This window comes from Pieris brassicae, chromosome 8, assembly GCF_905147105.1.
Source record: "Pieris brassicae chromosome 8, ilPieBrab1.1, whole genome shotgun sequence".
NCBI classification, from domain to species: Eukaryota; Metazoa; Arthropoda; class Insecta; order Lepidoptera; family Pieridae; genus Pieris; species Pieris brassicae.
Window position 1 is genome coordinate 16,029,071 of NC_059672.1, and position 24,691 is coordinate 16,053,761.

At 31.9% G+C, this 24,691-nt stretch overlaps 3 protein-coding genes across 3 annotated transcripts; 1 reads left to right on the forward strand and 2 right to left on the reverse strand.

Annotated features, from left to right (window-relative positions):
* The first annotated feature begins 36 nt into the window (after positions 1–36).
* On the forward strand, positions 37–3,807 carry LOC123713759 (SH3 domain-containing protein Dlish). Its single transcript, XM_045667590.1, has 7 exons — positions 37–190; positions 470–663; positions 887–1,074; positions 1,522–1,688; positions 1,911–2,009; positions 2,327–2,451; positions 2,914–3,807. Exons 1-7 carry the CDS (start codon positions 142–144, stop codon positions 3,076–3,078), a joined length of 987 nt encoding a protein of 328 aa, XP_045523546.1. The 5' UTR covers positions 37–141; the 3' UTR covers positions 3,079–3,807.
* A 616-nt stretch (positions 3,808–4,423) lies between these two features.
* On the reverse strand, positions 4,424–7,303 carry LOC123713075 (28S ribosomal protein S15, mitochondrial). Its single transcript, XM_045666567.1, has 5 exons — positions 7,026–7,303; positions 6,718–6,851; positions 6,230–6,303; positions 5,141–5,262; positions 4,424–4,760 (listed from the first exon to the last, which is right to left on the reverse strand). Exons 1-5 carry the CDS (start codon positions 7,211–7,213, stop codon positions 4,457–4,459), a joined length of 822 nt encoding a protein of 273 aa, XP_045522523.1. The 5' UTR covers positions 7,214–7,303; the 3' UTR covers positions 4,424–4,456.
* Positions 7,304–9,679: 2,376 nt separating this feature from the next.
* On the reverse strand, positions 9,680–24,010 carry LOC123713062 (vacuole membrane protein 1). The gene is made up of 10 exons (XM_045666549.1): positions 23,874–24,010; positions 23,182–23,450; positions 18,488–18,594; positions 17,153–17,266; positions 16,517–16,616; positions 14,191–14,372; positions 13,122–13,322; positions 12,727–12,951; positions 12,250–12,539; positions 9,680–12,174 (listed from the first exon to the last, which is right to left on the reverse strand). Exons 2-9 carry the CDS (start codon positions 23,377–23,379, stop codon positions 12,281–12,283), a joined length of 1,386 nt encoding a protein of 461 aa, XP_045522505.1. The 5' UTR covers positions 23,380–23,450; positions 23,874–24,010; the 3' UTR covers positions 9,680–12,174; positions 12,250–12,280.
* Between the last annotated feature and the right edge of the window lie 681 nt (positions 24,011–24,691).

Below are 24,691 nucleotides of genomic sequence, written 5' to 3' on the forward strand. Positions count from 1 at the left end.
AATGTTTTCCTTTTTTGACTTTGGAAGTAAGCAACAATTAACAAGTTAAATACCTACTTATTAGTTAACTTAAATTGATCTCAAATATTTGTGAACTAATTTGTAAATGGCTTTTCATAAAATTTTGTAAATCAAACAAACATGGCATTCTTGTGCCCCGTGCGAATCAGACGGGGTAAAAAGAAAAAATGTAAGTAGTACACACTTAACGAGCTTTCAAAAGAAAAACTGCAAAGTCTGAGAACTGAGTCAATGACCTCAAACGTTCGATACTCAAAAATAATTTAAAACTTAATTAATTTCAACTGTATTTTAATACTTTAGGTTAATTGTAAACATTTCACAAGTCTTTAAAGATATTGATTTTATATAAATAAAATATTATTTCTATTTATAAAAAAATGCGAATCATCTATACATATCGTAACATTATACATGTTTTAAAGTTTAAAATTATATTATTTGCTAGCAAGTATAGGAGATTCTGAAAAGGATCTCTCAAGGCCTGGATCAGGGTTGAGTCCAGGTATGGGCCGCATCACCGGCTCTGCAAGTATCGAGACTCTTGTCCGAGTTGGCATTGAGAAGGAACACGGCCTGAGTCCAGACTCGAAAATGGTTGTACTTCATGATTTTACACCATGTGTTGATGATGAACTTGAGGTAAAGCCTACAGTACAGTTTACTTATTTTTATTTATTAATTGTATTTTAAGGTAGTGGTACAGATGTAATATATATGTTAGTTAAATTATTGATTGTAAAATGTTATATTCATAATAAGATGATGTAAATTGCAAGATATTCATGGAATTAATTAATTAATATACTTGTTGCATATTAATTGTGTTGTTTTTGATTAGATACTTAATACAATCTATTTGCAGGTGAAAAGAGGCCAAATTGTAAATGTATTATACAGAGAGAATGATTGGGTGTATGTAATAGTGGCAGAATCTAGACGAGAAGGATTTATTCCACATTCCTATTGTGCACCCTGTGAACATCATGACTTGAAAAAGAAATTGCCTAGAAGCCGGTCACCTACAGACTTAGCACATAGGGATGTTTCACAGTAAGACAAAATCATTTTTATATAATCCTCCTATTCTGTTTTTTATAAAATAATAAACTGCATGGCCCAGCTTTAGCTTTATTTAGTTGTTTGGAAACTTTAAGTAACAAACAGGCAACAATTTGGCACATTGCCCTATGAAAGGGTTTTTACAACTATTTTTATATTACATAGGTTAAGGAGAGTCCGTTTGTTTTAAATAAACTTTACTTTCAATATCCAAAATATAGTCATTAAATATATTAAACCCTTGGATCCTTTGTCTTGGATAGAAAACCTACCTACTTGATTTAATGCAAATTTTACAAATAGTGTTTTTTAAATTCTTTTAATAAATTAACTAATTTTAATTGTTTCAACTTAATTTAAATATTTCAGTTTTGTTTAAAACAACTTGATTTGCATTATCATTTCAAAATTTGTTTAAAATTGCATTACTTGTTGCAGATTATCACTATCAGATGGTGCAACAAATGATGTACATTCAGAGTTGGGAAGTGAAGGTGATGCTTGTCCGTTTAGCAAAGACCCGTCTGGGCGTTATGTAGTACTATACACATTCACAGCAAGAGATGAAAATGATGTGGATGTAGAAAGAGGAGAATTTGTTACAGGTAACTAAAGTAATATAAATTTTATCATTTATTTATAATGGTGACTTGTATTGAAGGCCCAAAAATACCAAATGTCTCTAAATTTAGCACCAGTTCTCACATCAAGGGCATATAATCGACAATCAATAATTATCAAGATAAAATATTGTGTAAGCATGTCCTAAAAAACGTATATATTTTCTCTTTTTAATGTTGAATTGATTTATAATATATTATTTCCAGTGCTAAATAGAGAAGATCCAGACTGGTACTGGATAGTGCGCAGCGATGGCCAAGAAGGTTTTATTCCCTCTGGCTTTGTGTATCCAGCTGTTGTACAAGGTAAAAGCACTCCAAACATTGAGTTATATAAATTATTACCTATATATCTGTTAATGTTTAATTTTAATCGATTGTAAATCCATTATTATTTACCAAGCCACTCTTCAGTCATTTCTATCCAAAAAAATTCAATTAAAAAATAATGTTTTAATGGGATTGGTTGTAGGAGACTCTGTAACATAAAACAAACAAAGATAAAAAAGTAATATTATATTAATGTTTACGTCAGTCCCTTCTCTACCTTATGGCATGTTTTGGGCCCTAATGCTTGACATGACATTAGTCATAATATGAAATGCATATACTATTAATTCCAGCACAACAAGAAACTCCCCAAACAATTCATTCATCACAAGTTAAAGAAAAAACAATTAACAACACACAAAAAGACAATGACACCAGATACCATGGGACAGAGCTAGTCATGCTCTATGATTATAAGGTAATTGTATATAAAATCTGAATTATTCTTAATAAATTACTAAACATTATATTTTATTTATTGTAATGGAAGTTTCAGTTGTAGAAGAAGTGCCAATATTAAAAGCCACCTCTTGGTATATGTGTGTATGTTAATGTCAAGTTCCATTGAGAAGACTCAATAGAATTCAATTACTTTTTGATTCGTCATTGTTTTGTTTTTCATCACAGTTACCTTAATGCAAACAATGAAATTAAAGAGAATAATAAAATAGTAATTTTGTCATTAATTCAAAGCAATTAAAAAATGCATTTTCATTAACAATTCAGTTTATTTACCATTGATGGATTGTACACCGCGTGTATTCGGAAACGAAAGTAACAGATAAAAATGAGTTTAAAGTCCAAACAATTAACTTACAAATTGCGATTATATTCTATTTGTTACATAGTACCTAGATATATTTATTTTGTTGATTTTAAGGCACAAGCACCAGACGATCTATCAGTGAAAAGAGGAGAATGGGTATACGCGGACCTGACTCAGCAAACAGTAGAAGGCTGGTTATGGGCTCATGCTCCTAAATCACGTCGATCCGGCTTCATACCCACGGCATATGCGCGCGCGCCGCATACTACATCACTGTAGTTGGCGTGAAACGTCAGTATCAAAATTATCCACTAAATTTATTAACAATTGTTTAAACAACAGTTATCGAGGTCATTGAACTCAAAAGCTTTTATATTTTTATTAAACACCAAATAAGAATTAATATTAAATTATGTTGAATTCATGCGAATTTGATCATTCATTGTTAGCACAATATTTTTGGTGTAATATTTAAAATATATATATTTTTTAATATTTAAAAATGATATCTTTGTATGCTGTTCCACTGTTTAGTTATTGGTATATCAATATATGTATATATAAGTAGTATACAATTTTTTATGATGTTAATATTGATTTTCTCTCGAATATATAAGATTGTAGTGTAATTTTTGCACTAGCAAAAACATTTTTTTTCTATAGAAACAAAAAATGCTTTGATTGTTGGCCAATTTTAACTTTCTGATTATTCTAAGATGTAGTAGATCTAGATGGTTATACTTTATATTATTATACATTAAGTCTTGATATTCTTGCCACTTGTACTGTAAACTAGGATTAGCTTAGCAGTTAGTTTGTTTTTTAAGAGAAGTATTTTTGCACAAGCTTTATAAAGGCCATATTAAATTTTGTATATTAGCATTTTTATACCTGTAGGTAAGGTTGGCATTTATGTAATATATCCGTCCAAATTTGACTGAAATTGCGCTTTATATTTTCTATGTAAGTTATAATAATTGAATTAATAAATAATTTTATACATTTGTTTTTTATACTTCCTGCCTGATCAGCCTTCTGTGCCTGACGCACACCGTCGACTTTTTGGGTCTAAGGCAAGCCGGTTTCCTCACGATGTTTTCCTTCACCGTTCGAGCTTATGTTAAATTCGCACATAGAATGAAAATCCATTGGTGCACAGCCGGGGATCGTACCTACGACCTCAGGGATGAGCGTCGCACGCTGAAACCACTAGGGCAACACTGCTCAATAAAATAGGTTTAGAAATAATGCAATTACGGCGTCTTGTAATGCAACTATTGTTTATTAACCACAGTTGTACCGCCTCTCGTGGCTTAGAGTTAAACGAATAAAGAATAATGTAACCATCATCGTTAAGTTACAGAGTACCCCTGCAACTGTAACTGACCCGACTTCCATATAATATTTAAGACAATAAACAATGTTGATTGAAATTGCATTTTCAGTAATAAAATAGATATCTATTGCTTTTGGTTATTCTTTATATTCACAAATGCGCTCAATTTTTTAGTTGTCTAGTCTATGATTCCATGCAAATTGATCAATGCACAGGCACATTTAAAAAAAAATATTATAGTTTACTTTACGTTTACTTATTTCCATAGAATCAATAAAATAACAAAAGTCTATAATCTATTCATTTAATTCAACATTTCTTCTAATCTATCAACAGATTTTTCTTCTTTTGCCTAGCTTGTTGTTTAATTGCTTCCTTTGCTTTCCATTCTTCTAACTGTGTTTCTACCTTTTTAATATCTTGTTCGTTAACTGTTATAGGTAACTGTAGCTCAATTTGTTCACTTCTTATAAATTTAAGAGAATTCAATTTCTCTTGTAGGTGTGGTCCTTGTTGACTCTCAAGTAGGTTCCTATAATCCTCCAATTTTCGGTTCCGTATCTGATCACAGTGCATTTCTGTTAATCTTCTTAGGGATTCCCTGCGTGAGAGTTTATGGTACGACCTAGGAAAATAATCAAGAAAATGTAACATTAAGTATTCTGTTTATATTAAATGTGCTTTTCTTAAAAGTAAAAATGAAATCAATCAATCAAATCAATGAAAAGGTAAGAGAGAAGATAGAAAATGGGTTTCTCTTTATAAACAAGATTTCTCCATCCCTGCATCACTTTGGACATGGAAGAAAGGTAGAACTCCTGATTCTTTGTTAGTTAGAGCTGGATGAACTACACCTCAGTGGTTTTAATACAAGCCACCTCAGAGATCCTTCAGGTAACTTAGCATATTAACTACCCAATATTATGTTGTTTAAGAGATTTTTGAAAGGATGTTGCATCATGAATTAGGGAAATACCTATAAAACACATAACAGAACCCACTTACTCAGGATGTGCCTTATACTCTAGGTTAAGTTTCTCAAGCAACCATTCAAACTTTTTATAATCATACTGCCTTAAAAATTTCAGTAACTTCTTACGCTTATCTATAAGCTCTTGAACAACTTTCTGTAAATAAAATAAATTAATGAGGTAAGTAAATATAAAATATTATAAGGTTATGAAAGAGTTTTAATTTAATATCCATAAATATAATATCGCTTGCCCTGGGGAACAAAGTCATGAAACCAAAATACATCTTTTTTCAGGTAAAATAAGTTTTAATGCTAATATTACTAGGAAATATTTATATTATATACACAAATATACATATCAAATGAAAGCTATTTTTTCTTATTATCTTTAAACATTCTTGTTATTTATTTAGTGTAAAGAGTTAAGTAACAGTAAATAGTGTAAAAGTTAGTAAAAAAAGTGTAATTGTTAAGTAAGTACAGTAATTTATCTAATAAGACTGAAGAGAAAGCTTTTTACGATTGTTTCCCTGTTAAAGATAACTAAGGACGACACAGTAACCGTACATTACGTCGGCACATTTTGACGAATGTTTAGAAGGTATCTATAACCACTGTCTTTACGGAAACATTTTTACCATGGTGGAACAGAGCTATATTATGACCATTCTTTAATTGTTTTTAAACTGTCGCCTTTAATTTCATGATTATTTGGTAGAATTACAATCTAAACTAAAACTATCTTTATGGTTGTTGCTATGTATTTCAGGAAAGTAAAATTAGATATAGAATAAAGATATCCTCGGGTTTTTTATAGAAAAATGTTTTGCAAAAATTCTGAAAAAATTACAGTTACTATCACTACCTATCCAAGAAAGTCAAAAATGAGAAAACAATAAAACAGTTGTAACAATAAGCAGAAAATATGTATTATGTGTTTTGTCTTTATCATTCTATTATGCTGCTAATAGTGAAAATAGTGGTACTTTAAAATAATTATTAATAGAATGCAAACAAGCAACAACATGCAAATCTCAGTAGACAAAGTAAAATTGGTAAATTTTTGATACTATGTGCTAAGTGGATAAAAATTATGTTAAAATAACTAAATATTCATTTACCTTTGTTTTAACATTTCGAGGAAACAAGTCCATAGTTTCTTGCAGACATCTTATGTGTCCAGTGATTCTGGCAACTGAAAAATTTATAGATCAGTTAAATATGCAATTAAATTTTGAAGAACTATTTTTGAGAAAATGAAAATATTTTAAAATTTCCCAATTGTATTTGTACCTAAAAATAATTTACAACCTATAAAAAAATATTGAACCAAATGTTGATAGATATGGACTATTCATGTTATTACTCCTAAACTTTGTATTTCACTAAATAGCTATTAAATTTGGCGCACTATTGTGTTTATAATATCTTAGAAATACAAAAAAACATCTTTTAAGTACTTGCAATTCAAAGTATTTGCTTGGCATAGTTTTTATTTATGTCTTTGTAGGGTGTACTTGTGGTGTGATTCAAGGAGCCAGTATAAGATTTTTAATATATTAAAATATCTATAACAATTGGTGCTTAATCTAAAAGTGGAAATGCATACTTCGAGTTTCAGCTGTATTTTCATCATATTTATGCCTCCTGACTCGGTCTGTTAGTTCTTTCTGTACTAGAGCCTTGTATTCCTTTCTTCCTAAATGTGCAACTGAAAATATTTGCTTCACGGCTTCTGGTGCACTAAAAGGTAAGGTATACAAATAATAATTTCATATATGTGTTACTGTATGCGCGTAAGCAAATAAATGGATAAGTTTTTAATTAACAGAACTATTAAATTAATATTCCATTATGACGATTTCAGTTTCGCATAACCTCGAAAATACTAAAATAATATTAAACGTCTATACGTACTCTATTAATTCTTCACTAAGGTTATAGTCTACGCCAGCACACTTTTCAGCGTTTTTTGGTAGCCCCTCTAAATCACCAGATTTTTCAGGTTTGTATGCAGGAACGTAATCTGGACGAACCCATTTAATATTTACTAATTGTTTAACCCCACGATTTGGAATAATGAGTGAAGTAAATCGTTTAAACATTGCAATTAATCTAGCACACCTAGTACAATATTAATAGGTATTAATAATTTCTTCAATATTTACAATATATATATATATATTATTTTTTTAAATTTCTAATAACTCAACTAACATCTATCAAGTGTTAACTGTCATCTGTTAAGAAATATGAAGTATGAACTGTTCCCTGTGTGAGACAGATATACTTTATGGAAACAGTCTGTTTTTTTTATATTGACGACATTATTACACGGTATAGACTGCCTACCAACTTATATGACGGTGACCCCGGCGTCGCTAGAGCCGATATATAGTGCCCTTAATTGAAACTTGGCGGTTTTTAGGCTAAAATTATTTTGACCTTACAGAAACAAGATTCCTTAAAACACTCGATAAACGTCGATTGTAATATTCTGTGGTAGAGATTTTTCAAGAAAAAGACGTAATAAAAGATTGAATAAACGAGTGTTTAAGAGGAATCGTGTTTTTATACATATGAGCGTAAGTCTTTTAACATGAAGTAAAAAATAAACACAAATTGTGATCAATTAAACAATTTATAGGTGGAATTCCAGAAATTTCCGAAGCATAAAAATCATCAGTTTCATCATCTGCAGAATCGCTACTTTGACTTGCACTATCACTGTTCAGTCATGATAAACGGTTCATCTAAATATCCATATTTTTAAATATTTACCATAATATTTTTGCCAATCTTCTGCTGATATTGGATTAAATCCATTTGAGATTAATTGCGGCATTTCTCGGTCTTTCTAATATCGGCGACATCACGTTTCATAGAACTCCAAATCATTTCTATGGCGTTCAAATCGCTATGGTATTGTGGCAATCTAAGATCACTCCTTTATTTTTGAGTAAATTATCGATTTCGTACTCTGGTGCTGGTTTGTGCCTCTTTATTAATTCATACAGCTGCAGGTTTTGTGAAACCCTTCCACATGGTTTTCAGTGAGCCACTTATGCATATCACCTCGTATTTGAATTAGGGAATTTGTTGATGCAATGCTATGATAAGGGGCATTATCCATGACAATAATTGTCTCTTCGTGTAAATTGGGAAGAAGATTTTCGGTTACCCAATTTTTAAAGTTTTTAGTTTTTTTAAGTCGTTCATTTCATCATCATCTCCACTTTTCGTATTTGATTTAAATGTCAGTAAGGCATTCGCTACGAATTCTGTTTCTCCTCCAGCATGAACAATTATCCACCTGCTCCCTTTTGAAACGGGGTTCAACACCATCCATATCATCACTCTGCCATGTGCGTCCAACAGTGTGTGAAGAATGAATGCATGTATCGTCCAAATACATGATGGTTTTGTTCGCCAAGTTCGTGTTTCTTATTTTTTTTGGAGGTATGTTGCTCTCGAAGCACTTATGTCTTTGCCTTCAACGAGTACTTTTCTGTTCGATATAGTTTTCTTATATCGAAAACCAATTTTTCACAATATTTCTCTGAGCGTTTCTCGACTTCCTTTGAAGTCAATTTCCTCTCGTAAGACAAGGAGCAGTTTTTGAATAGACGTAATTTCTTTCTTGGCGTAAAACTCATGAATTTTCCGTCTTATGACACCTAGGTCAAATTCGGCAATTTTGATCTTCCCTCTCAATCGCAGCTTTTTTTTTTGGGAGTAAAAATTTTAGCTACGGTCGCATCAGCATCTTCTTTTTCTTTAACTAATTTACGCACAAAGCGCTCACCAAAACCTGTAAAATAAACCATACTATAATAATAAAATTTAAATCATTGAGAATGGAGAAATCCATATTACAAAATCTGGCAACACTAATCACTGTGGCAGCACTGCAGCAGTTATTCGTTCATATAATTTTTGAAATGGTATTATTGGGGCTTGCAGACTTTTCTCTTCTATCATAAAGGCCAACACTTTTAAAATCATGTTTCTCATCATGTTGATGAAATCATGTTCATCACTTTTATCACAAACTAAGCAAAAAACAAACGACATTGCGCTCTGCTTTGCAATGACATCATTCTGTATGTCATGTCACGTATTCAAGAAGGAACATCAGTTCCTGTTTTCCGCCACCGGGTCAGGTCAGACCCGGTGTGGCTTGTGGGCTTGTATAAATATTCGAAATTAAGAACATTAAAAAACTGAATCGTAGTCAAAAGGAACTATATTCGTAGGCATAACCACAACGCGTTCTGTTTTAGCATAGATTAAGCAACCGGCTCTTGCGCCGCTGAAAACATGTTTCTAAAATAAGTGATAGCCTGGATCTAGAGACAAAATGACTTTTTTGACTAATAAATTATGTATGGGCTCACGTTTTGTCAGGTGACAATTATACAAGTTTTTTCCCAATCCCTTGAAGGTTTAAAAAAATAGCTTAAATTTTTAAGCCAAATCTGTTTATTGATTTTTTTAATGCTTTACTGCAGTCGTGATCAAGCTCCATATATGTGAACCCGAAAAAACTTTAAATGGAAAAAAAAACGATACAATTTTAACCACTCTTTATTGTTTTCGATTATACAGCCACAAACTTAAATTACTTAGCCGATTTTGTACTAAATGTACCGCTTATATTTTAGATAACAAAATAATATGAATTTATATAAAGCAATAACATTTGAATATAACTAAACAATCCATAATTATTATATGCAATACATAATGCAAAAAACCAACTATATAGGAAGCAAATAAAATTTGCGCTTACAAACAAAGGATGCGTAAATGGAATATCTCTGAATACCTCACAAAACAAACATATTGAAAAAAATCCTAACTTTTTAATGTTTTTTATTATTATATGCATTCAGAATAAAAGGAACAAGAAGAAAGAAAAATATTTTAAATCTAATATTGAAGAGTAATTAACTTTATTTGTATTTCAATTGGACACAATTTATAGCTAGCTTACAATCAAAACTTTGTCTAATTAAAGGTGCTAATTTTCATTAAAGACCAATAGAGTAATGTGTAATGAGTCAAAAAAGTACTAAGTATACAAGTCTTTAAATATAGAAGAATATGTTATTAGAATTTGTAAATTTTTAAATTACGTGCAAAGAATAATAGCTAATGCATAGCAATGTTTCGTGGAATGTAGAAACACCTTAAAACTATATCTACGTAAACATTAATATTTAATAAAGAAATTTAACAACGCTTGGGCTTACGGGATTTTCTAGCAAATTCATAGGATATTTCAAACTTCGTAGATGACTTCTTTCATCACTACTTAACTAAAGAAATAAATATATAATTTAAAAATAGCATAGAATCCAATTTGTTTAAAATTTTACTCAAAAGCACCAAAAGAAATTGCTAAACTGTTAAATAATTTAGACTAGTCGTTACACATTGGGATAGTACTTTCATTCTGTTATTTTATTATAACCCAATAGCCTTGTTTCTATCTTCATTCGCTCTTACCGACCAAGAAATGTGGCACTGTACATATCTAGTCTAATTATGTGACACTATTTTGTTTGACATATACCCGCGCAGATAAAGCAACGATCTACGGCCATTTTCATGTTGTTTCTGTATCCCCACGTCTTATAATAAATAAAATAAACGATATCGTATTGTATTTTTTACCTTCTCATCCCGCAAACATTTACTAAATAACCAACCAACTTCTACAATATTTATTGGCGAACAATTTTGGAACATTGTTCTTTCATAATTGCTAAATATATCGACATATCTGGCTGTATCTTTATTAAAATTATGTTACATATAATGGTAACAATGCACTAGAAAAATCTTTACATACTATATATGATATAAGCCACAATTTCTTAAAGTTAATGTCTTTTATATTATCCAAGAGTTTAGAATGTTTTGGGGTAGTTAAAAATTAAATTATTTAAAGTGGAACAAGATGGTTGACTGTAATTGTCACAGTCAAGATATTTATTACTTTTTGACGATTAGAATAGTAACTAATAGTCTACTGTTTATGGTACTATTATCAAAAATTATAGAAGAATTAAATTTTCACCATATTTAATGAACAATTTTTTTTCATTGTATAAATGCAATTCATTACTTGTGCGTTTTTTTACATACACATTTTATAATTCTCAAATCGCTATAATTATTATATTTTCCAAGTAATACACAGAAAATTTGGATCATTCATAAGTTATTTAACTTTTAGTTCCACAATTGAAAAAGAAATACTATTTTTTTTTTATTATCAAGCTTATAGATAAATTCGACCCAACCTTAATATATATTTTTATAGATAATTGGGCAAGATATAATCTGTCGTGCATTAGCTGCTTAGTTATACAGCTTTTTATTAAAAACACACGTCTCACATAAACATCAAATTTTTTGGCCTTTTATTTTTTAATAAAAATTAAAAACCACCGTTTTAATGTATGAAAAATGATGTTAATTTATCCTACCATTATTTTAGAATACTATTTTATTTTCTAAGGTAACTATGTGGTACCTAAAAATACAAAAATTGCGTTACTTATTTCACTTATTGACTCTTTCCGATGCGTCTATGTGGACAGCTTAAAACCATAAATGCATCATAGACAATATCTAACTTTATAGCATAGACATCTTGGGTAATGTAAGTGTTGCAATAAACAGGTTCTTTTTTCAAATTAAAGAAATTAATATTTTGTAAATTGACTAACGCGACATTTACAATACCCAAGCTGTATCGTTTAAATCATTTAAACTTACTCTCAATTACCCCTTTAATGCCATTTTCTAAGCAACTTCGAATATTATAATAGCTTCTATAGTCTATGCTCGGCGTAGTCTATGGTATTGGCGTTAATCATACCCCAGATTCAGAATCGATACTTAGCGCTAACATAGACTTCCGTGAGTCCAAAAAAAATTAATTTGGCGCACGAGAGACATACTTACTAAAGCTCGATTGTGAATCTGATTAATAGAGTATAGAGCATCATAATGTACTACCGATGCCGTTGAGTCTTGTCTGTCCTCCGCCGTGCTAAAAAAAGACTCTCATGTATCGTTTAACGAAAAGTGTATAGAATATATTTTGTAATGCGGTTTCAATTCTTACCGAGTCCGACCGCTTCGGCGGCCTTCAAACCCTAATCCTTCTTCTTGCCCTTTTTCTTTGCGGAGCGTTTGCTGTAGTTCTGTGCGAGTGCATTCACTATAGACACCACAAAGTATAGAACCATAGCTAGTACAAACTTTTCTAATATCATAGAGAGGACTGAGCCCTGGTTGTCAGTCTGTGGCGCATTTTTGTGTAATCTAGCTCTTTGGTTCCTGAGGAACTCCAGTAAGGGAGCTTCAAGTTTGGGCCCGATGTACGGTATCCGTTCTACCCATTGGAGAACTTGGCTGAAATTTATTAGAAAAATGAAACATTAATTAATTTTATTTAACCAAATAAATAAATTAGCAAGCTATACTTTTTTGTAAATAATGTAAATAAATGTGTACAAAGTGATTTTTATGCGATATAGGCACCGAACATTGAATAGCCACGCGTATAATTCTAAAGACCTTTATAATAGTAAAAACTCACCCGACAAGCGTTTCATTAAACGCAATTATCACAAACATCTTCTGTATATGCATTTTAATTACTGCTTTGCCCAAAAGCGTCGCCCCGAAGAATGTCCAGAACGGTACGAGAAAATGTCCACACGTGAGGCCGGCCAAGTCAAACAATGGGTTTGGAATCGACGCACACGCAAGTATACCAGCGAATCCAACACGTTGTACCAGTTTTTGGATCATTACTTTTGCCCTGAAGACAGAGAAGTCCATTTAATGATTCATGGAGTTTAGAGAAAAGCACATCCCAAAGAAAATATTTCCAATGCTTATTATCCTATAATTGTTTAAACAGAATTTCTAAAAAATGCCATTATATTTTAAACTTTAACACATCTATGAAGAACAAAAAATAATCAATACCTGCCAGTTTTGGAATCGTCATCAGCAGTAAGTTCAGCTACTCCACCCCCTGATAACCGAGCAGCTCGGGCCATAAAGTACGGAGGCAACTCCCCCAACGCTGTTCCTATACCCCACATCATAGACTCTATTCGGACTTTGGCCATAATATTCCATATCGACACAGTGTTTTGGGGGTCGATCTCCGACGGACATATTATACTGGGGAAACAATTTCAATTAACCACTTTTCACTATTTTCGTCCTATTTAAAAGTATCAATATTACTATGAGTACCAACACCTCATAGCAGACAAGTATATGGGTATAAAATATAAAGAATTTTAACGCATCATCATCATTTTGTATATTTCAAAAAGATTCTTCGGTATTTAAGATAAAAAATATAAAAATGAATCCCTATTTCCCTTGGTCACGGCATCACGCGTGAACGTTCTTTTTTTGTGTTTTTTTAATGTCAGGAGAAGGTTCTTATTAAAGAAAAAAAACAAGAAAATTGTGCGGAAAATTAGTAAATTTAAGAATACTTTTGTTACGATAGCAATTTTTTTTTATTTCATTCAAACTTTTTTCATATAACCTTATGACGTTTGACATAATATTGACAGAATCCGTGCTGTAAATATAGTCAAAGAGGATGTAAGAAAAATTAATATCGTTTAAAACATTATGCTTCGATTGGAGTTATTATATTGATAAAATGTATACATTTTATTAATTACAGTCACTAGTTGTTTGTGGCATTAATCTTGAAAATCCATGTTTTTCACACGGCCGCCGCCATATTGTCGCCTGTTCCCATGTCGGAATACCAACAAAACTATTTATATACGCCAGAAAAATAAACAATGTTGTTTATCATAAAGCATTTTTAGTTAAGTATACCAATTGGAAATCAATATTCATTATTAAGACAGTACAACGTCTGTCGGGTCCTCTAGTAATAATAAATTTCGATCTTAGTACTCTACAGTTCAAAATAAACATAAGCACACATAAAAGCATATGCATAACAAGGAATTTAAATTGAGATCAATAAAAGCGCTAAAATCTGGAAAATTATACTTACTCGTTGGGATATGGTGGCGAAGGAAAGTTAAGTCCACCGCACTCGTACGCGGCAAGCGTTACGCGTGCTATATGCGGGCCCAAGTATAGGAGGAATGTGTGAAGGCCTGTACCGAGACCTACTGAGCTGCAAACACCGAGTACTACCCACCAGCCCCACCAAGCGAGGGTCAGCACTGCCTCCTGACAATATTAATAAACTTTTAAAGTTTCAAAACCTTACAAAAAATCATGTGACTTATACAATGTCTATATTCAGTCAGCGGAATGAGAACAGTAGGACTTGAGGTTGCAGCAGTGCTCAATTGTGTTTTGTTCTATTGCCAATACTCTTGCGTAATTATAGTTCGACAATCTCGAACTTAATATTATGAATGATTGCCGAACAGATTCTAAAGTATATAATTGCTTGGAGTCGTGTTTAATTTAGGTTATTGGTTAACGAAGCAGACGAGTTGGCAGACTTTGCATACTAAAGTCAAAATCAAAATCATTTTTCATAATTTATGAACGTCAAAAAAGAAATACATTATAAACGCTTCCAATTTTACATTTACTACCAGTTCTCAAAAGAGCGTAGAACGGAAGAAGTTTTTTGTTTTACACAACGTTTGCAAGGAGCTGCAACCATTACACCATGTTCCAAATGACATCTTAAGTAGTAAATAATAATAAAATAAATTAAAAACAAAGATTGTCAAAGATCCTCTATCAGCAGGAGGCATGGTGAAATAGGAGCACGCACATTCTCGTGGGAACAACACGCAATATTAACATCAGGTAATTCCCGAATTTTATATATTTTTTTTATTTCGTATGTTTAATAATTTATTCAAACTACTCCATCAAGCGCTGCAGCACAGTTCAAGTGTTTAATTGAAATAGTCGGTTAGACAACGACAACTCGGTTAACTCAATAATTGTTTTACAAAACCAATTACAGATGTCATATTTTAGTCACACTGTATGTCTATGGTAAGGTTATTAGGTCCTTACATATGAAATTGGCGTTTTGTCGTACTGGCCACTTTGACCTCAAACTAACCTAACCAACCAAAGAGGAGGCTCTTTGGTTAGGAATTTCAAATTCAAATTTGTACAGCTATTTATTCATGTATTTGTGCTTCGATGACCGTCATTCATTTGTTTTTTCTTCTGTTTTTTTCTGTTTGCGTCACTCATTTTACAAAACGGAAAACTTAAAGTATCGCATTATTTACGAGTACGAGTTCCGCCGTGGCACTAGTGCTGCGGAAACGACTCGAAGGGTGAATGATTTGTGGCGGTAATGTTGCAAAAGAAAACACAGTTCGTTTTTGGTTCCAACGTTTTCGTTCTGGTTATTTCGACCTGCAGAACAAGCCCCGTGGACGGCCTGAGACCCAAGTTGATAATGAAGTATTGAAGGCTATTGTGGAAGCGGATCCATCGCAAACCACGTCCGAGTTAGCTGCAGGCTGCGGTGTTAGTGATAAAACTGTTTTAATTCACTTGAAGCAAATTGGGAAGATTAAAAAGCTTGAAAGGTGGGTACATCACGAATTGACTGAAGCAAACCGGCAAACGCGCGTCGACTGCCGCGTTACATTACTGAACCGGCACAATAATGAAGGTATTTTAAACCGAATCATTACCTGTGATGAAAAATTGATTTTTTACGATAATCGGAAGTGATCAGCGCAATGTTTGCATCCTGGCCAGCCAGCTAAATCCTGCCCCAAGCGAAAATTAACCCCAAAAAATTTACTTGTAAGCGTTTGGTGGACTAGTGCCGGTATTGTTCATTGCAGTTTTCTCAAATCTGGCCAGACTATTACGACTGATGTCTATTGTCAGCAATTGCAATCCATGATGGAAAAGCTAGCGGCTAAACAACCTAGGCTGGTCAATCGCTCCACGCCATTGCTACTTCACGACAACGCTAGACCACACACTGCACAACAGACGGCTACCAAATTAGAAGAGCTTCAATTGGAATGTCTAAGACGGAGTACGGAGGATCCGTACTCCCCGGACCTTGCTCCAACAGATTACCATTTTTTTCTAAATTTGGACAACTTCTTGCAAGGGAAAAAAATTAACTCTGATGGGGCAGTCCAAATCGCCTTCACAGATTTTATTGATTCCCGTCCGTTTCTTTAGTAAAGAGATCAATGAACTACCTATGAGATGGCAAAAGTGCATAGAAAACAATGGCTCATACGTTAATTAATTAAATACATTATATTTAAAAATATTCGACTTTTTGTTCCTCCCATACAAAACGCCAATTTCATATGTAAGGACCTAATATATACTATAACTAACAGAAGAGAAGTAAGAAATACCTGAACAAAAGGCTGATGAGGGCCATTAACATAAAAAGAGGTGGCTACACCGCTGACTAGAACAATTAGTGATACTGCTAATCCCTTGTACGCTAACAGTCTGAAAAAAAAATCATAAACTAGTTAATCATCGTTATTGTCGTATCGATTACGACCATTTATATAATTTAATGATTTAAATACAACTGTCCGGCAAATTCAAATTCCAAACAATCCCACTTTTTAGTCTAAAAAATCATCACATTTGGACAACGATGCTGTAGTCCCATTTATTCTATATATTCTTGCTGGTAACTTTGAATGCAATAACAATCTTATTTCAGTGATGAGATAATTTTGACCACTCTGGAGAAACTAAATGTTTTAAAATAATTTTTACCACGATTCATACATAAAGTCAAATAATCGATTTCATCATTTAATAATCATATCAATTATTAATATATGACATTTATGTTTATTAGCTATACCCGGAAATCTATTTTGTTAAACTTCAAACCGGAACTTTTAAAACCTTTCCAAATAAAATTCCTTAAAATCATTCAAATACATATATATCTATTTAGAGTCCAGCCTCGTAATAAGTAAGGTACTTCGGCTATATGTCAGAGTTATGTCAAAATACATAAGACATACCTTCGTAAACCCGTTGAGCATAATATAAATAGTTCCCGAAAAAAGTACTCCAAAGTTGTGAGTGGTCTCCTCCATAGCACTAAGCTCTCGGTATCCATTGGGGCTACTTTTGTTCTGAAATTATATAAAATTCAAGAAATTATTGTACCGTGTACATTTACCATATATATGTCGTAGCCAGCTAGCTTAATTAGCCGTTCAATTAACAGCCTAGCCTTTTAACTAAACGACGCAGTTTATCTAGCGGCCTGAAAGATATTCAGCCGTATCGTTTGTTACAACATTTAATAAACTCACTGACTAATGCTTGGGCCATTCATACGATAGTCATTATTTGGCAGAAATAAAAATGATGAAACATATGACATAAAATATATTTCTTTTAAAATTAAATTGCTTAAGTCAAATTCACATTATTGTCACTACACTCTTGCATTGTACTTGTTGTTTTTCATTAAACTTTGGAAAACACCATCAAAGATGTGGTTTGCCGACGCCATATTGAAAGTTTGAAGAGTTACGTTTAGAGTTTCGACACATATGTATATCGAAAACTGTTAATAACCATTGTATCAGAGTTTAGAAGGAGCTAAAAGCAGTACTACTTTTTCTATTATTTGCGAATGTTTTCCCCTTATATGGACATTACGTAAATTACATAATCTGCGTAAAATCATTATAATATCGTTCAAATTATAGAAAAACAGGTCCATAAATGTATCTGCCACATGTGTAGGATACACATATAGTATATTATTTATTATTATTATAGTACATATTTTACTATATATTATATAGTAAAATAATAAAAACTGCCGCAGTAATGTCCGTGTCTAATAGTTTTTGTATTTTTACAAGCGTTATATATGTTTATAGAGCATATGAAAAATATTTTCATTGTTTTACGAGAGAGCAATTAGGGGCGCGTTCCCGATTTGAAGACAAACGGTACCTACGATGGAGCAGGCACTATTTTAAAATGTTAATCGTGTGAAATTAACTTTCATAGTCTCTGTTTCAGTCTTTTAGTGCATTAAACAATAGATAAACAAAGCATAGGGTAAATCTCTGCATGCATTCTGTACTTTTACCAAGTTACACGTAATAAAAGAGCACAAAAGATTGTTCTAGTGCGATCGCTGATGAAAGATTAAATTTCCATATACAAGCGTCAATTGGATCAAGAGTAATGTTTACTTATGATTTAGTGATACAATGGAAATATTCGTTACTTTTTTGAGAATGAATTCGTTTAAATAAGGATCTCGAAGAATCTAGAAATACTTAAGATTTAAAGACGAGAGCAAAGTTAAAGGTAATATTTCAATTACGTACTTAATCTCTTTCGAAGGCGCGTGACGCAGCCCGTTGCGTGGACGCTGTATTTGCTCGGTATCTGTTTGCCCTGCAGCCGCCAGCTTGTAGTACCCTAAGCGGGCGAGCTAGAAAAAACATATTAAACTAATTATTAATGGAAAGCCTTGGATTCGGGAGCCGGTGGATCCAAAGCCTTTACAAACGGGACAGATCGCCAGTAGCTAGATTGAGTGGGGAAAATGTCGAGAATTTCCTTTACTATACTTAAGTATAATAAAATCTAAAACGACTGCGCATCTAATAACTCTGCCAAAGAAATTACGTTTTAAGGAGCATAAAGCATGACACAAGTAAAAACTTGTCTCGTAAATGTAAGCAGTAACAACTTTAAATTGAATTGAAAAAACTCCATTGATATTCTCTTGCAAGGAGTCGTTATATTTCAAAGGCTTTTATAATCATCTGTTATATTAAGGACTTTAAGGACTTCATTAAATACAGTGTAAACTCCATGTAACGTCCCGTTAGCGTCGAAATCAATTGGCTTTGGTTGGTTTAGCTGTCTTCCATATAATGATAAACTCTACATATCATTACACCCACTCTCAAATGAGTAATAAAGTACTTAAGGTTGCTAAAATTAGTAAAAACTGCGCAGCTGTGTACGTTGTTTTGTCGCTTTACTGTCCTAGCCCGCAATAAACTCGACCGTCGGCATCGTGTACGAACTTTCTAAGTAATTTGTTCGTTTTTCGTTCGTTCTGTTCTTGACTAATACGTAGGAGTCATGTATTATCTATACTTTTATCTTCTATCCATTTAACGACAACTCTCTATAACACCATAAAATGCACAGTCTCTTCAGTCCCGTTATATAGAGTTTACACTGTATGTGCAAATTATCTAATGTTGAGGATCGAAACTGCAAAATTCATATACGTAATATTAAATATATTTAAGATATCACAAGAGAAAATTACGTTAATATAATGATAGATCCACTTTGATTTAGCGTTAAACATATGACCTAGGTTCAGTTCTATTCAAATTAATACAAAAATTTATAAAATACATTAATACAATAAGTAAATTAAATAAGTAATTGTTGCCTTTCGCTAACACAACAGGAATTTCGTTAAAATTTCTATTATATTCTTCCACTGCCTATTCAATTTCTGTACATTAAACAAAAATTCTTTAGAAACATCTCGCAATTACACAGAATATGTACATTTACGAGTAATTGGTAGAAAATCGTGACAATATACTACACTACATGCAAAATGAATTATCAAAGCGTGAACATAAATTGATGAAACAATATTTGGTAGTGGTGATTAATGTCTATACAAAAAATATAGAAACTCTGTAGTTCTGAGGGAAAGAGCATTGACCTTAGTTTCGAGTCATCAAAGCAGAAATAAAATGAACCAAGGAAATATATAACAAGATTTATCATTAATTGCTCAATTTAAGCCGACAAACATAAAAATTTATTAAAATACATAATATGAATAATTTTTTACTAAATAGTAATAATTATATAAACAATTTTCTTAATATTACATGGACCTAATTAGCCCATTAACACTTTAAACTATGTAAATTTAATGTATTTCAAGTATTATAATCAGCATCGAATCATTTTAACTACGCGGAAAAATACGTATTCAAAATTGGGGCTAAAATTGCTCTTCAGCACAAATCTACAATATCAACAGAATTGTTATCAGTAATGTAAACTTACAAGAGTATATCCCTTAAGAAGTCTTATGCTGGACAGGTTAGCTGGCAACCGCCGTGGAAAGTGACGAAGACATCACGAATACAAAATAGCATTTCACTTTCCAAAAACGCAACAAAGTTCACTCTCATTTTCGTACCGTAGTCACACTTTCATGACAATTGTTCGGAGAAAATAATATTTTGCAATATTTACGTTTAGAGAAAAGAAAAGCCATCCTGAACTTGTCACACACCACATTTATACAAATACTGTTAATGATCAAACTAATACTGTGGCCGAGGGTAGGAACTAAAGTTAAAATCTAGCGATACAAGTCGACACTATTTAATTATTTATACTATCATCGTAACGAATTGCAAACAGCTGATTGTTGTGGCAATACTCCAACGCGAAATCAACGCGCCTATGATAACAATGTAACAACACAACAATTGACTCGTATCGGACTCAAACTCGGATTTAAAGTGATTTTTTTATATATTATTGATACATAAATTTTCAGGTTCATATGTGTAACATTTCAGATTTCACAGGTACATTAAACATTTTGACATTGTGTGGCATTTGTTTTTGTATATAGGTTGATTAATTCAAACTTAGTTTTGAATCTTAGAAATATTGATGTTTCGGCCTGTAAGAGAATATTAAGTACTTTTTTTTTGTCTATTTATATTTACGATACTTTCTAGGGGTATACATAAAACTAAGACAAGTAACCTATAATATGACCTATACAATTCATTTCAAATAAAAAGACAATGATTACCAGTCTTATTGGATTATTGTTATAAAAAGTTTACAGACCGACTCTTAATATGCAAAAATAAAGTGGCGTGATCGTCGCGTGCGGTATGTGCCAGCGCAGCCAGTGACCTGTGTGTGAGTAATTACGTACAACGCACATACACTTTGGAATAAATCTCGTAATCTGTTGTTTCGTATCGTATCGTAATCGTATTCTATTGTTTCCTTTGTTTCAGGTAGCATTTTTATTGAGGTCATAAAAGAATCTGAATAACAACCAGAGATGTGCTATGGTGTGATATTTTAAATAATAGTGACTTTCTAAGACTTCTGTAGGTTATGATTTTATATAAAACTAACTGCCCCCGCGAACTTCGTTTCTCCTTAATGTGATTTAACTCAGCCTACCTTTTTAGTACATACCATTGCTATGCTACCCTAGTGGCCGTTTGCTTTTCCGCTGTTTGGTTTTTCTGCGAGTTATTCGCTCTATAAACCTCAGAAATCAAGTCATGAGTTTTTAACAAATAAAAATATAGGTTTATTTGTTATCGTAGAGGTGAAAATTACGGGTTGTGTGTATATTTGTATACTGTTTCATTAAAAAATAAAATTTAAGGGTGGGACCAACCTTAACATTTAGGGAGATGAAAAAGCAGAACCTAGCGCACATGTACAAAAAATTTCACGCAAATCGGTCGAGCCATTTCTGAGGAATTTAATTACAAACACCCTTGACACGAGAATTTTATATATTAGATAAAAAATTATAAATTCTAAATTTTACACCTCTGTTTGTTCTCATACCAAAAATTATTTTCAACAAACTTATTAAAAATCGATAAGTATGTCATAATTGAAACTCTGCGACTATCTACTCACTGTAGACTTTAGTTAGACGTCTTAGAACTTTCACCTTCCGTTTTACTTTCAATTCTCGTACCTACCTTTGTTATTATATTACATAAGTGTATCTAACTTATACAAACTGCATCAATCTAACTGTTTTATTATTCAGCTAGTAAATATGAAAAGTATATAAATTATGTTATTTACTCATGTGAGTAGTTGTAGTTTTCAGTTTCTATTCAAGTATGACTTTAGGGCTCTTCCGCTAACGTAAGCCAATTTATCATTCCATTAGCCACCGCCGGTTAAGCGACGTCAACAAAGTTATTAGAGCAAATCGCGTACTCGTAATGTATAAAGAAGCATATTCATTTGATTTTCGGAGCCATTTTAGGCCATTGAACTCTTTTTTTACTTTTCTTTTATCATTTCTACCACCCACACTATTACAATTATATATGCAAATTAAATATTTATTGTAATTTAAATGTTATATAACACTATGGATTGTGTTGCCTATCAATAATTGGATTAAAGAGGCTTTTGACTAATCACGAGAAAACACACAAAGATTTACATTAAAATAAGATAAAAATTAAATTTAGCAAGCAGCAAGCACATACTAGTCTTACTTTACACATGCATGCTAATTAGTCTAGTATCTACAAATAACAGTCATAAAATATTGACCTAATCAACTAAGTAAGCCAAAAGAGGACATAATAAATCACATGGTGCAATGTAATCAGTGGATCAGTTAATATCAATAATCCAACTTGTAATTAAAAAAATAATCAATAAATCAAAGTAGTAAATTGAAGATACCTGATAGATGTTTTGACCTGTTTTTCGTCACAAACTATACAACTATATTTTTTAAATATTTGAAATAAGTCAACAACTTTAATTTATTAAGGTATTTCCATTATAATTACTTTGTAATTGCATATAAGTTTAATATTAATATTTCAAGGTTTTAAAATATGACTAATTAATTTTAATTTACTATTTAATCAATATAGCAATTGTAATGCATAGATAATTAGTACAAATAATTTTTTTTATTAATTTAAACTACTACAAATAAACTAATAACTGAAAAATGTGGGCTACTAATATTTTCTTGACCACACAGGTGCAAATGCATGACTTATTTAAATACATTGCAATCTACTTATCTCCTGTAGAGATTAAGAGACAATTTTGAAGAATGAATGTCTTTTGAAGAAGACTTGTAAATCAAAACTCACAAGGGTTTACCTTAGGATTACACAAATCAAATTCTCAAGCAATGCTTTTGTGAAAAAAAACTTCAACACAAAGATATAACAAGCAAATAAATTCACACATCAACATACAACTGATAATATACCAGCTCATTTTTGTTGCCTGAAGTCCGTTGGCCACGTTTTCTACATTCTGCACGCAGTTGCTCCTTGCTCATAGATGCTAGAGCTTCTGGACTGAGGTTTTGACGCACCTTGCCATTGTCAGAAACAGAGTTTTGACGGGGTATAGCTAAGGAAGCAGCTTGGTTACGTGCCCGACGAGTGCTGGCTAGTTTTGTCATTATTTCTTTCCAAATCCACTAAGCTTAAGCTATTTATGTATCCTCATTCTTTATAGTCTTAGCACTTTCTCCTGGTTGTAGTTTGCATATGCATCACAAAAGCAACAACTTATTGGATTGAGTAAATAAAAATATACTTAAAACAAATGTAAGAAAGAGAATATTCTATAGTAAACAAGACATAAATTGATTAAATAATATATATATTAAGTATGGGCTCTTAACGTAAACCATCACTCAGTAATAATTATAATTACCCATTCGATATCGATTTTAGACACTTTTCACTGATGTGTATCATCAATATTGTTCAAATCATTTGAATAGTTGCTATTCACGTAAATAGGCAATTAATTATGAAATGCTATAAAAGCCGCTGTCAGCCCCTAATACAATAAGCTTAATAAATTAGTAGTCTCATTCTGAACAGTCAGCAGTTATTGATGCAATTTCTAACCTAACAAAAAATAAAGAAACTATAAAAATATACTCACATCAACAAACCAATTCACTTATAAAATTATATAAAAATTCTGTTGTTGCCTTCTAATACAACTGGTACTTAAACACAGAAACTAAATCTAAAAAAAATTCTATGGCATAACACAACACTCTTGATCAATCATCATCGAAAACTGAAATAAATTGCCATTTTTCGGAGGATTTTTACCTAGAACTCATCAAATATTTTCATTCATTAGAATATCAGAAACTCATATAATGAAATGTTATACCATCGCTATAGCCCATCGATATCAATATTACTAAAATAATTTTAAGAATGTATAATATTAAATTAATACTAGACGTCTCAAGGAACATAGTATCAAGAATAAACTTTGCAATATTACCCCGATTTTTGTTACGTTTTAGAGTTATAGCAATACCACACAATTGTCATTTAATAGTGACGTGTATTAAACCATAGGTTACAGATTTACTTTGCCTTTGTGATTTAAACTCTCCTCTTCATAGACATTTAAACTATAATCCAATATTAAGATCAGATTACCTCGTATTATGGTAATAAATTCCTTAACAGTTATTTAATTGCACTACTTGAATTTCTCCTTAGTTTTATAATCCTGCTGCTGCACAGAGCTACTGTGAAATAACAAAGTTATGTGTTATGGCGGAAACAGTTATGACTAAATAAAGATAAAACATTTTTAACTATACTGTATTTTTAACCGACTTAAAAAATTTATTCATTGCAATTTCAATATTTAGGTTTTTATAAACAGTAAAATTTTACATTTCCAACGGTAATTTCATAGCCCAGGAAAGCTAAGCTCCTGGAGCAAGATAAAGT